The 14817-nt window shown below is 42.6% G+C and overlaps 1 protein-coding gene across 5 annotated transcripts in view; it reads left to right on the forward strand.

Annotated features, from left to right (window-relative positions):
* Positions 1-14817, forward strand: part of edc4 (enhancer of mRNA decapping 4) — a 43029-nt gene that overhangs the window by 27735 nt on the left and 477 nt on the right. For all 5 annotated transcript variants that reach the window (XM_083762366.1, XM_083762370.1, XM_083762368.1 and 2 more), the window contains 6 exons: positions 1849-2004; positions 3812-3927; positions 4393-4558; positions 7602-7788; positions 9407-9626; positions 10267-10430. In XM_083762366.1, the coding sequence (XP_083618492.1) occupies positions 1849-2004; positions 3812-3927; positions 4393-4558; positions 7602-7788; positions 9407-9626; positions 10267-10430 (1009 nt within the window). The remainder of the gene's footprint in view (positions 1-1848; positions 2005-3811; positions 3928-4392; positions 4559-7601; positions 7789-9406; positions 9627-10266; positions 10431-14817) is intronic.

The raw sequence follows: 14817 nt of genomic DNA on the forward strand, positions 1-14817 counted from the left end.
TCTTGAGCAGGAAGTATAAAGGGCCTTGCAAACGTGAAGCGAGGAACGCAGGCGTTTTTACCTGGATCAACGTAGGTCTCCTCCAGGTCTGTTGAAGAGGGTCTGGATCAACACAGGTCTCCTCCAGGTCTGTTGAAGAGGGTCTGGATCAACACAGGTCTCCTCCAGGTCTGTTGAAGAGGGTCTGGATCAACGCAGGTCTCCTCCAGGTCTGTTGAAGAGGGTCTGGATCAACACAGGTCTCCTCCAGGTCTGTTGAAGAGGGTCTGGATCAACGCAGGTCTCCTCCAGGTCTGTTGAAGAGGGTCTGGATCAACGCAGGTCTCCTCCAGGTCTGTTAAAGAGGGTCTGGATCAACGCAGGTCTCCTCCAGGTCTGTTGAAGAGGGTCTGGATCAACGCAGGTCTCCTCCAGGTCTGTTGAAGAGGGTCTGGATCAACACAGGTCTCCTCCAGGTCTGTTGAAGAGGGTCTGGATCAACACAGGTCTCCTCCAGGTCTGTTGAAGTGGGGCGCAACAACGCAAGCGTAAAAAAAAAGCTAAACTGATTCCAGGTCTGGTGAGTTGCGGGCGTATGCACGTAATACGCTTGCGTTGTCGCACCGTGACTTCTCAGAGCAAGAACGCAGGTCTCATTGAAAATGAACTATAGGCACATTTTATCGCTCTCCTTTTGCAAGGCCCTTAAGGGTGAACCTGTCCTTGACTACACTGCCTGAACTCAAAGGCATAGAATGCACCCGGCAAATATGGCCCAGTATCTTTGTAAAACACTGCCAGACCATATGTCCTTGTGCAAAGAAATTCGCAAATGGACAAGAGTCCTTCGTCATCTTTTGTGTTCACTAAGTGCACATTTTTAGCAGTCTTGCGAGCAGATCTTTAAGTGCAATTTTAGAGAGGTTTGCATCTGAACCCAAGGCTTTGTGTGTGTTTATGAGCTTTTATATCAACCATGGAGAGTGGAGTGTGGTAGTAGAAAGCTAGTATATTCAACTGAAACCTCATTTACGTTTTTTCTATAGGTTATTCTATAATCACAAATAAAATGCAGTGCTATCTAGTATCTACTGTAATATGTTTTAATAATAAACAAGAGGTTGATCGAAAGGGAGAAACTACTACTATACTTTGCCCCTCATCGTAAGCATTAATTGTAAAGAATGTATACACAAAATGTATACACAAAATGCATTATGTATGTATGTTATGTACTATAATATGCATACTGAAATATAGTCCTGCTGTCAATTTGGTAAGACGGCTGGAAATACCGCCTTCATTCTGAGAAACTTGTAGTCTGTTTCACACAAACTAGTATAAAATAATTAGTTGTCCCTGAAAAAACCTGGAATGTCCTGCACCTTTCATAGCGTTGGTTCATGGCTGACATTTTCTCCATGTGTTAAAAGAAATGTGGAAAGAATGAAGTTATGCAGGAACGCCTACTGAGTGGCAAAGAACTACTTTCTGGCCTTGACAGCCCATACATCCAAACAGAATTTGATTAAACGACCTTAAACTCACTTTGTCACTAAATTTGCCACTCGATTTGCCATTCACTTTATGCATGTGCATACCCTCTATTTCACAAAAGCGAAGGTTTAAACTAAAGCCTCGGATCTGTGATTTCTTCAACTGGTCGGCTGTATGTAGAATAGCAGCACCATAGGTTTTAGAATGATAATGGTAATGCCTAAACATTGTCATCTTACATTGTGTGTTAATTATTTCATTTGGGAAACTAATCACAGTTTGGGACAAAGTGGTTCAGTCATGATATTTTATTTAGCTTTATTCCATGATGACGTCTATAATGTTGTAGTCCTTAACGTGCGGCGCCCTCAGAGCACAGACTGGAGCGCGTGCTAGCAGAGAGCCAGGGCCGCCAGCAGCAACTGCATGAGCACCTCAGCCAGCAGCTCGGCCACACCCTTGGCTCTTGCCTGACCAACAAAATGGACAAAATACTGAGAGACGAAATGAAGAGGACGGTTCCACAGAGTAAGGAGACCACGCGCACATGCATGCTCACACACGCACACAGTCCGACACGTCCCCCCCCGACATGCTTGCAGTTAGGTTTAGGTTTGGGGTAGGGTTAGTAATGGTAATGTCCGACATACAGTACATGTTCACCCACATGCGTTGTGACATGCTTGTGGTTATGTTTAGGTTTGGGGTAGGGTTAGTAATATAGTACATGTTCACCTGTGGCTTTGTGTGATCTACCAGTAGATCACAAAGGCTGTGTAAGTAGATCACATGATATGCCCGTAAAAAAAAATATATATATATATAATACAAATATATCTTTGGCATCTGCCACTTGAATTAAGGTGACTTGACATCAAAAAGGGCCTGTCAGCTCAAACCCACAATACAATACAATACTTCGTTTTCAAGAGTGTTGCCCACAAACATCAGTAGCGTTACAAAGTTGTATTCACATTCCTTTTCCCCTACTCTATTTCCCATTCCAAGTGCATTTGTCTTTTCAGCAATGGGATGTAATGTATATATATTTTTTGTGGGTAGATCTTGTTGAGCTGGTTATTTTGAAAGTAGCTATCAAGTCAAATGTGTGGTGCAACTCCGTGTGGGGGTCTCCGGGGGGTCCCCGGAACATCCAGACACACAGGAACGCGCCCAGGGTGCCCCTCCCCTTACTGGCGCGAATCTGGGTAGTAAAATCGGGAACGCGGCCTAGATGCATATCAATGGGCCATTGTGACAGTGACCTGTAGTTTAGTTGTTGAGCAATGTGCACGACGTGGCATCATTAAAATAGAGTCCCACCAAAGGGCTGTAAACACCGCCCGGACCCAATTGACCCAAATATCCATGACCCAAACTTGGATATGGGTCATGGATGAGATGTAAAGCCCAAAACATATATTAGTTTGTTTATACTGTGCGACTGAGTCGCGCAACTAGTTGACCCATCTTTTTGGCAAGCAACTTTTCTGCATAGAGTATACAGCTCTACACAACCATCTATTATAATATTTTACAGCACTGTGTGCTTCCGTATGTTGACAAGCTTTATGGATATACTGATTTCCTTGTCCAGCAGCACTTGGCACCTGCCCACAGAGCCAAAACTACTAGTAACTGGTGTACTGACCATGGTATTATTGTGCTTAACTGACCAGCCAACTGGCCTGACCTGAACCCCACAAAGAATCTAGGTTGTATTGTCAAGAGGAAGTTGCGAGACACTACATTCAACAATACAAATGAGTTTAAAGCTGCTATCAAAGCAAATTTGGCCTTCCATAAGACCTCAACAGTGCCACAGGCTTATCACCTCCATGCCACGCCCCATTGATGAAATAATTTGTTTAAAAGTAGCCCAGACCATGTATTGAGTGCATCAATTATCATACTTTTCAGATGGCTGACATTTCTGTATTATAAATGTTTTCTCATAAATTATTCTAATATTTTTTAGATTAGATTTTCATGAGCTGTATGCCAGAAGATTAAAACAAAAAAAAGGTTTTAAATATTTCACTTTATGTGCAATTAATCTAGAAAATAAGAAGATTTTACATTTTTAATTATATTAGGGAAGAAAATTTACTTTTCTACGATATTCTAATTTATTGAGATGCATTCTTTCGGTAACTATGAATCACAGATTGCATCTGTGATAAAAGAAAGAAGCGCAGCACTGATGTAACAAAGTGCAACGACCAGTTAACGGCAATCAATTGAATTGGATTACACACACACACTTCTGATAAAACAATTTTTAGGGAAACCATGGCAGATAAAATGATAGATTGTGTCTCTGTGTCTCATGTAGCCATCTCAAAGAGCCTGGAGCCGGTGACGGGCCAGATGAGCAGCACCATCGCTGCTAAAATGACAGCCGTGGAGGCGGCCCTCAAGGACAACGTCAGCAAGGTTGTTAAATCTAAGGTGAGTTGTCTCACGCACGCACACGTTTTTCAACAAGTTTCTGTATTGTGTTCCTCCATTGATTGTTCAATAGCAAAGTCGTAACCAATAACTTTGTTATTACTTGGTTAATAAACTTACTAACTAACCAATTACTTGGTTAACCCATTTTGGGTGGGAAGTGGGAACCCCTTTTGGTGTTAGCATTATGTTATGCTTTAGCTATTGAAAAATAGCAGATCTACAAGCTCATAGCGTGCCACCGAGTGGCACGCTACGAGCTTGTAGGTCTGCTATTTTTGAAAAATCGAAGAACGACCGACATAGAAACATAGCTTTTTCAGAAAACTGTCAGGATGTAGAAGACATTTTTAGAATCTGATCTCGGGTCAAAATGGGTTAATAAACTTAACTAACCAACCATTTACTTGGTTAATAAACTATTTTCCCTAAACTCTTCTTGCCCCTTCCTTCATCATTCTCCAGAACACCACAGATGCGATTGGACGAGCGGCGGCCGAGGCCTTGCAGGGCCCCATCCAGGCAGCCTATAAGGACGCCTTCCAGAACATTGTACTACCCGTTTTTGAGAGGGGATGTCAAAATATGTTCCAGCAGATCAACGACAGCTTCAAGCAGGGCACGCAAGAGTGTAAGACATTTCATTCTGTTAATTGTCAGACTTAACTGGCTCGTTGGCAAGAGTATGAAACATGCACAGATAAAAAGACATCCGTCTTTTTATCAGTGGAGGCTGAAAGAAAATGAAGGATGCAGGCTTTTAGTAGCCCTTATGTTTACATTCCTTTCATAACTCAAGCGAAGGAAAGCGCAGCGTTCCATGTCGCTTAGTGTAGCCCAGCTATCATGGAGCTCAACTGTGATGTGCCGAAGGACCGAAGGTAGAGTGATGTGGTAAACGATGTTTTATGTTCCTGTAGAAGCCACAACGTCTGTATATGCAATCAATCTAGTGTTAAGCAAAGTCATCTCGGATTGTTGGAGCTTGCGTTACTGCGCAAATGTTATCGTCCTCCACGTGAATTTCTGCTACACTAGATTGTAGAGAGACGAACGTACATCATCGTCGTAAAACACTAAAATCTCAGCCACAATATTTACATTACAAGCATTAGGAAGAGCATGCAGAATGGTGTATGTATGGGATGAGTAGTTCCTTCAGTCTTAAAGGACCTAGAACATAAAATAGTTGGTGATTTTTTAGCTCCCCTGTGTATTTTCTGTACACCCCCACCACCTCAGGACATTGTGGTAGATAGTGGTGATTAAGGCTCAAACCATTATGTGGGCAGTTTCTGGTGAGTGCTATCGGAAATGAATGGCCACTGTGTTGCTTGCTTGCTTGTTTCTGCCAATGTGAGTGCAGGATAAGACTTAATTGTTCACTGGAACAATATGTGTACTTTCTTTTTCACCATGGCATGGACAGGGCAAGTGACAGTCAGTATTTTTTCATGGTTTTCTGTGGGGCCTCTAGGTTTACAGGCACTTGCATTCTTGCAAAAGCAAATTGAGGTTTCTTGCATAGGTTCTTGACCTGCCACTTTCCCTGTCTAGACAACTCCATCACATTATTGCGTTTTAATTTGACAGCAATAAACAGACCTTGACTTCTGATGACATAATTATCTGAAAATCAAATTAAAATATATTTCAAGAAAATACAGGCATACCTTGGTCATTATGCTCTCATAGCGTCTTGACCTGCCACTTTCCCTCTAGACGACTCCATCACGTTGTTTTGTTTAATTTGAAGTGCAATAAACACTTTAAACAGACCTTGAATTCCGATGATGCAATGACATAATTATCTGAAAATCGAATTAAAAGATATTTCATGAAAACACAGGCAAGGCCTTGCAGGGCTCGAAATTAACTTTTTTACTTGGTAGCGCTTGTGCTACCAATTTCAAAATGAAGGAGCACCAGAAAAAAATTAGGAGCACCCACCATAATCTAAGGAGCACCAATATGTAATCGATTTTTTACATTCATAAAAACAATATTATAACGTGTGGTTTACAAATGACATAAAATGACTATAAAGTATAAAAATGCATGCCAGAATTTAAAATGTAGTGTCCAGACTTTCTGTCCCTCATCCATCCATCTCTTCAAAGAGACTGAGGCATCAATCATCTCCAGATGAGAACCCTCTAGTCTACACTGATTCCGGCCAGTCACATCACCTTTTTTCTTTTTCTTTGTTTTGTGTTTTTCACCTTCATAGCCCATTTAGATCATATAATTAGAATTTATAATAATAATAATAATAATTTCGATGTAAAACATGGTATTTATAGCTATATGCCTATACTTCTAATCAGTGGTGGAAAAATTACTCTAATGTTTTACTTAAGTAAAAGTATCAATTATACTGCTGCTATGCTATGTAGAAACACTTACAAGTCTGCTATTCTCTCTCCCTCCCTCTCTCTCTCATTCCCTCTCTCTCTTGCATGCGCGCACGCACGCACGCACACACACACACACACACACAGCCGGTCCGCCTCCTCTTTTACATTCGCTCCGGTCTTTTCTGAATCTGAACGCTTGAAATAATGTACTTTCTGACACATGGTGAAGTTGCGAGCCGAGGCGCTCTGGAATGTGAGCGATGCAGCGCTCAATGTTGTCCCGTACCGTTGTGTCAAAGAGTAGAACACTACACACTTCACACGTTGGTTTGTTAGCATGAAGTGCTAGTGCAGCTAGCAGACAGGAGCACTGGCAGTACAGTGGAGTTGGATGTCAGAGAGCTCAGAGTGCCCATTTTTCTACAAACGATCGTTGTAGCCAGGCGCACCACAGTAATTATTTGTAGTGGCACTGGTGCTCCCAAATATATTTTTAGATTGCAAAATTCAGGCGCATTTGCGACCAAAATGGTCGCTATTTCGAGCCCTGCCTTGGTCATTATGGATTTGATAAACTAAGGTAGTCTTTACACAAGGATGGTGTTAATAGAAAACGGCAAAATAAAGTATCGTTTGCTGTGGTCCATTTAGACGAGAACAGTGTTTTCAGGAGGTGAAAACGCAACAAAGTGAAACTACCTCCCCGAGTGGAAATCTTTGAGAACGCCGTTTTATCCCTTCTCCGTGTAAACGGGCAAAACGGTGAATCCGCAAAACTTATGACATCATGGCTCACGTTGGCTCACAGCGCATATGTTTATTACATTAATGCAGAGCCATACATAGATGGCGGCGGCAGCAGCGTTTATGTAGCCTAATGTATTATAAAATATATAACCATCCCGTGGCGCGCTCTGCCTGCATGCTCTGGGTTGCGTGAAGGGGTTCTTCTTCTTGTACGTGACTGGTCTATTTGGCAGCCCGTTACCGCCACCTAGCGACTTTATAGCGTTTTCATAAAGTGTGCGTTCTCGTGTAAAGGCTCAATAAAAAATGAGAACGCAACGGGACTTTGAAGTTTTATCTGGAGATGGTCACCGTCTAAAAGAGGCCTTAGTCTGCGACGTGTTTTCTGCTGAAATCCACCTCTGCCAATGCAGTCTGACAACTGGATGTGCTAGTTTGTGTCGGATGGAGAGACGTACTGTATGTATTGGCTGCCCGGTGGGGTAGACTACAATACAGCTACCCATTGGAGCACATCATGCCATGCATATGATATGATATTACAAACTAAAACCATAATTTAATTCATAGATATTCAACAACTGGAGGCCCACGTTAAGAACAGGAAGCAGAGAGAGCAGGAGGCACGGGACCCCATGATTGGCCAGCTCCAGCAGATGCTGGACAACTTCCAGAACTCCACCGATCAGCTGGCCAATAGCATCACGTCCAGCGTCCGGGCAGAGGTCCAGCATCAGCTCCAGATGATGGTGGGAAAGTATGTATCTGACCTGCCTGCACACATTGATCTCACTACATTTATACTGGGATATTTAATGATCAAGTTGATTGATTGTAGCCGTTACTACTGGAGTTTTAAATCTGCTATTTTGCTTTTCACACATAATTAATGTTCCCATAGTTCCCACAATATGATGCCTTGCTGTACTTATTCTGAATATGTCCATTGTGTCGCAAACACCCGTTTTATTTGATCACATGTTGCTTTATTTAAAGTTAAAAAAGAAAACGTAATTGTCCACTGTAAATTTTGGTAATGAAACAGAATATTGTGAGCAGTCCTTATTTGATCTTTTGCTAAAGAGGTGTCCCACCACAAAATCCGTTGGCTAAAAGTTGATTGATAGCCCCCACAGTAATTGCTCTCATAACATTGATTGATAACCCAATCGCACGTTTGGAATATCAAATATGCATAGCTGCAGTTGCATATGCCAGCAGTCCTGGGCGGAAGTCACTGCTTATTGAGCAGGTGTGTAATGGATCGGAGAGGAGAAACAAGGAAAGCTTAATCCTTGGGCTAATGTAAGAACACAAATTCGATTGAGCCTCTTGTTCCCTCTGCAATTAATTCCACAGCCTAGTTTTATAGATTTTGTCAGGGCCGGAGCAGAGAGAAGGTAGAAACTGACCAAACTTACTCTGTAAAGAGTTTTAACATCTTCAAATGTTAACATTTGCTTAAGCAATATTACACGAGAGGGTGTGGTTTAACGTGATTATTGCCACGACAGTGATGCGGTCATGAACGAGACATAGTCGAGTTCCGCAAGCATCACTGAAGTGACAATAATCATGTTAAACCACACCCTCGAGTGTAATATTGCAATTACAACAGTTGCCCTTAAAACTAAGAAAATCGCTGAAAAAACATTATTTTAATGACGGATGTAGTCACTACGACCAAAAATGTCCCAATAAACTAGCTAGCCTAGCCACCTAGTTTGCTGTGCTCTGGGAGAACAGAGCAGCTGAATTCTTTGTTTTGATTAGGTGTGGAGTGGTGCTCGTTTGAACCACGGCTAGAAGGCTGTTTCAACCAACCTCGAAACGACCTGTTGTATAATCTGGAGTAAATGTTCATAAATGTATCTTGTGTGTATTTGAAAGGATATGGCTTTTTTTTATTAGTACCCACAATCCCACATTTGGATCTTTTAGAGACCATCTCAAAATAAACTCGACTGTAATTCATAATGGTTAACCACTTGAACCTTTAGCATCCCTACTAGTTCAGAACGTGCCATGATGCGTTGTGATCGGCTTTTTTTTAGCAAAGGAATTTGGTTTAAAACTGAAAAAAATAGTACCGGTAGACTAAGTGCCATTTGGGTCCAGTTTTCCAAGTATAGACTGTTCAAGTGGTCAAAAGGAAAAATATTTTAAGTTGACCTGATGACATTGTTGTAGCAATATCACTCATAATAACATAACATAATCGTTATTTTGAAACTTGCCATCATGTATGTATGTATGAGATACAGTAGGGTTGTGACAACAAATGTTACCCGTAAACCAATTGAGCAAGTATGACATGACTAACTTTCCCTTCTCTCCCTGTCTCCTACACATTTCCATCTCTCTCTCCTCCCCAGTCTGCAGGAGTCTATTCTAAGTCACGTGCAGCGTATCGTTAAAGGCGAGGTGACTCTGGCCATGAAAGATCAGCAGGCCGTGGTCACCTCTAGCATCATGCAGGCCATGAGGTCGGCGGCCAGCACGCCTGTCCCCACAGCACACGTGGACTACCAGACACAGCAAGCTAACATCCTGCAACTGCTACAGCAAGGACAGCTCAACCAAGCTTTCCAAACGGTACTCCACATGGACAAACACACAGATACTGCCACAATCTTGCAAGCCAAGTACTCACCAAGGCCATGTCAAACACCATCTCGATTATTTTGTGTGCACACTCACAGCAGTCAGTCACAAACAATGGATGAATACAACGAGACAATCTGCTACTGCAACATACAGCAGACTTTTCATTCATACGATTTATATTTCTTCTCTCTTTTTCCATTAACGCTCTTTTGGCACAAGTGACATTTGATCACTACTTCATCGCTGTCAAAGTTTTATTTTCACCCCATTGCAACTCTCAAACATCCTCCCTTTTCCTTTTACACTTGTCGATGTGCAGTAAGAATATAGTTCCTTCAGTGGTTCTGTGGGGTAAGAATATAGTTCCTTCAGTGGTTCTGTGGGGTAAGAATATAGTTCCTTCAGTGGTTCTGTGGGGTAAGAATATAGTTCCTTCAGTGGTTCTGTGGGGTAAGAATATAGTTCCTTCAGTGGTTCTGTGGGGTAAGAATATAGTTCCTTCAGTGGTTCTGTGAGGTAAGAATATAGTTCCTTCAGTGGTTCTGTGGGGTAAGAATATAGTTCCTTCAGTGGTTCTGTGGGGTTCACCTGTATCATACTAATTGCTTGCTCCCATGCTCTCTCCCAGGCTCTCTCAGCTACGGACCTGAACCTGGTACTATATGTGTGCGAGACCATCGACTCCCAGCAGGTGTTTGGTCAGCACCCGTGTCCCCTATCTCAACCCGTGCTGCTGTCTCTCATCCAGCAGCTTTCATCCAACCTCGCCACACGCTCAGAGCTGAAGATAAGGTGAGAAGCACCGCGCGAGCACACACAATTAAACCGTTCTCTCTCTCATGCTTTCTCCCTCTAGCCAGATTCTATTAGAATACAATTGTAAGCATTTGGGTACCTGCCTGGTGACGCAATTCCATTTATGGGGTTTTTCCACTACACTACTTTTTTTGTTTTGTTTTCCATTTGGCAGAAGCAGCAGGTGAATATTTGATGGTCAGACGTCATTGATAGTGGACAGTGGTTTAAACATGTCTTTTACTGACCTTTTCTTGCTCATTCGGTCCGATATCTCAAACCCTCACCCTAACCCTAACCTCCCAGCAAACCTAACCTTAACCCTCTCCCAACCCTTACGCACCCCTCACCAACCTTAATCCGGTTGTCTTAACACGCCCCTCACCAACCTTAATCCGGTTGTTTTAACGCGCCCCTCACCAACCTTAATCCGGTTGTCTTAACACGCTCCTCACCAACCTTAATCCAGTCGGACCAATGCTATGTCTAACCAATGCTATGTCTAACCAATGCTATGTCTAACCAATGCTATGTCTGACCAAAGTAGGGTAGTAGGATAGTAGGGTAAAGCAGGAGTCCCACAGAGGGACATTCCCACACAACATCAATGTGAGTCCGCTTACAGGATTACTCTCCAGAGAGTTAATGTCTGCCGCCTCGCTCTTTCTGCATGCAGCGAGCCGCGCACCAAATCAAGCCACGCACTCAAATTCTGACATTCTGACACAAATTCTGACCCACTCTGTAAAAAGAAAACACCAGAGCAATAAATACTGTCACAAACATCTAAAAGGATATCTACAAATATCTCTGTTCCGTTTACATTATCTTCCCCCTTCCACATACAGCTGTTCTTCTTTAGTTCCTATTTATCTCTGTGAAGTGTAAATGATCATTTTGGATAGAGAGCGCGCGCGCGCACACACACACACACACACACATTTAAAGTTTCAAATGAGGCCAATTAGCTGTTCGCCAAGTCCCACACAAGCCCGTTCTTGGCCAATACCACGTTAGCGATGGTTACTAAGTAAGGATCCTGGTCAAGCTTTCAATGCGGGTCAAAATGGTTAAGCGCCGGTGGTGTCAATAAATACATTTGCTGTAGCATGTGTGAACCTCAGAAAGAGGGTTTGTTTTCTTACCTTGTTATGAGCAAACTAGTCCATTCCATGAATTCTTTCGCTCTGTTGTGCAGTTTAATAGTAAATAAAAATAGACTCCGATTGACTTACCATTGTAACGGGGAAACAGCTCTCAAAGTCACTCTTTTAGCACATAAGCGAACACAACAAAAGCTGATTCTGACAGGTTATCACATCAGGAAAACTCATTCGAGTTTGTTTTTTAATAAAAAAATGTCAACGTCGTCTTGTTTTGACTAATTTGTGTAGAAAGAAGATCCGGTAGGTATGCCTACGCCGACCGAATCACTTCTGTTTGCGTTGAGTAAAAAACGATCTGATTGGTCCAAATCTGTACACCCACTCCTGAAGAGTATTATTGGAATGACGTTGGATTTAAACGAACGTATTTGATGTCGCCCTCTTGTCGCTGAAAACATACAGGGAGGGAGACACTTTAGAAGAGACTTGTCTCCTGAAGTGTCTGTCTGGGACTGCTAGTCTGTGAGGCTGCAGCTGGCGTGGCGACTTGTTTACAAACTAAACCTCACAAGATGTCCCCACGAGAGTTGGGAACGCCGCAGTATCGCTTCAGTATATCTCCAACCAAAATAGTTTATAAATCTATCAAAAGACGAAAATAAAACGGCATGAGTTTTCCTGATGTGATAAACCTACAGCAAATATATTTATTGACACCGCTTAACCATTTTGCCCGCATTGAAAGCTTGACCAGGATCCTTACTTGGTAACCGTCGCTAACGTGGTATTGGCCAAGAACAGGCTTGGGTGGGACTTGGCGAACGGCTAATTTTGTTTAATTTTCAGACAATTTGAACATGCATGAATGTAGCTATACTTATATAACCCTTGGAGATCAAAGAGAATGAGTAAAGGAAATATGGACCCATTACATTTTAAACTGCAACATCACCGGTATCAACAGAAGAAGCAAAGTTTGGTTGGAAAAACAAGTTTATACGTACGGTATTACAATTCCTCTGTGTCCACTTCACTGAAATGTTCTCTGACTCACTAGCGTACTCTGATTCCCAGCACAATTTTCTCTAAAGTCGCATAAATATACAGGAGGCACACATAATATCTGAAGATTTGTATTTTGTGCGGGTAAGTCCACTACAAAGCCACTCAAGATATGTATTAGTTTTGTTGTCCAATCAGTAGAACTGCTTTGGGAAAATTGCCTTCCCTTGGGGGAGAGTTCTCTGCTCCACAGTAAGGCATTATATTTCTTCAACATGTCTTGCAGGGTTATTGTTATACGGTAATACTTTTAATAAAAGTGGTTTGAGCCATCCTACTGCAGTGAGCTTTGAAGTAATGCCCGCATTTGTTGCAGCAAAAAAATGGCACTGCAGCAACATCGGTCGATTCAGCTAACGACAAGTGGTTTGATGGGTTGTCGTTGAAAAGCATGGGATTCAAATTAGCATCTTCATAATACTGTTTTGAAATTATTTCAGTGGAAGAAGTGCGTGCAATGCAGGTGTTTCATTGCACGTACACACACACACACACTTTTTAACCCATTCTGACCGGGCACCCATTTTAGTGTTGGCATCATGTTATGCTTTAGCTATTTAAAAATAGCAGATCTACAAGCTCATATCGCGCCACCGAGTGGCGCGATACGAGCTTGTAGGTCTGCTATTTTTGAAAAAAATCAAAGAACGACTGACATTTTTAGAATCTGATCTCAGGTCAGAATGGGTTCATCAGACCAGTGTGTGTCCGGCGGAAACCTCGTATGAATCTGATCTCAGGTCAGAATGGGTTAATATCTGCGGTCATGTCTCCGTGCCGCCCTGCCCTTCATCAGTATCAAAGCCCATCTTTAGCAACACCTTTTCTCCCCATCTCATCTTTATTGGATCCTCCATTATGCCTCTTCCCCTCAGTGTTCAGCGGTGCTAAACTGCTGACCCCATCACCCCCATTACGTCTGTAGCCCCCGCTACGATGGCCGTTTGGGGAGCATGCTTGCCACTCTGAATGGCAGTATAATGTCCTCCCTTCTCTCTTCTCGCCGTTGCTGTGCTTCGTCTGTTCTCAGCTCATCGTGCCTTTCTCCCCCTCTAAATGTGATCATCTGGATCTCAGATTTTGTCCTGTGAATCCTGGCCAATTACTCTGATCCCTCCCGTACACCACCAACACAGCCTATAAACCATTTCAAGTTCCTTTACAGAGTAGCCCAAGGCTCTTATCGGTTGTCAACCTGCTGTTGTGAGTTCAAACTGTAGGCTGCTGCTCATACTGGCCCTCTGTTACCTACCCTCCATGCACCATCTGGAGAGAGGAGAGATGGATGTATGAGAAGGGTGTATGTGAATGTTCAGAGTACATGATGTCCATGCTTTGATTTAATTCATCCGTGGAGGATCAACCTGCCTGCTCTGAATCAGCAGTTTAGAAGTGGCCTTCTCAGTGAAAACGAAAGGCCACAGCAATTATTATTGCATAATCCTCATACATAAAAAAAAAGCATGAATAGCAGATCTACAAGTTTACGTTTCACTTTGTGACGTGTTGTAATCTTGTAGATCAGCTATTTCCGCCATTTTTATACTATAAAGTATATTTCAGTTATTTGTCATATCTGCCCTGTGCACTTTTTTCACAGGCACCTTGTCCCTGATGGCATCACTGTCATTGCAAAACTAAAGAACACCCTTTCATGTAATATTTCTTAATAATCTTGAGTTGTGCAGCTGATACTTTAGTGGGGTGTTTTTCAAAGGACCTGAGGAAAGCACTGTAGACAGAAGAGCAAAGGTGAATAATGTGTAGCCAACTTATCTCCAAGGTATAAGTTTTAAAAGGTCTAGGCGTATCAATATCTCTCCTCTGGCTTGGTGGACAAGGGCATTAAATGTCTCTTCAAAGAGCATGTTGGCAGTGTTACAGGGACGTGATAGCCTGTGCGTGCGTGCGTGCATGCATGCATGTGTGTGTGTGTGTGCGTGTGAGAAAATGGCCCTATGCCAACTACAGGAGATGGGCAGGTGGGGGTGGCTGCAGGCAGTGATATTGGATAGGGAATAGGTAGATTGTACAGAGGGAGGCAAATGGCCCTTTAGATTTGAAAGAGTAAAATGTAAATGAACGTAGCACCAGAACGACCTGACACACCAGCTGTCTATCTTAAAACTGTAGTAATGAGGTTCATATTGGCTTGTGGGGGGAACGGGATACATTTATGACAAAGCAGTGGGGGAGAGATTCCATCTTGAGCACCC

This window comes from Protomyctophum parallelum (assembly GCF_964188405.1).
Source record: "Protomyctophum parallelum genome assembly, chromosome: 4".
NCBI lineage: Eukaryota > Metazoa > Chordata > Actinopteri > Myctophiformes > Myctophidae > Protomyctophum > Protomyctophum parallelum.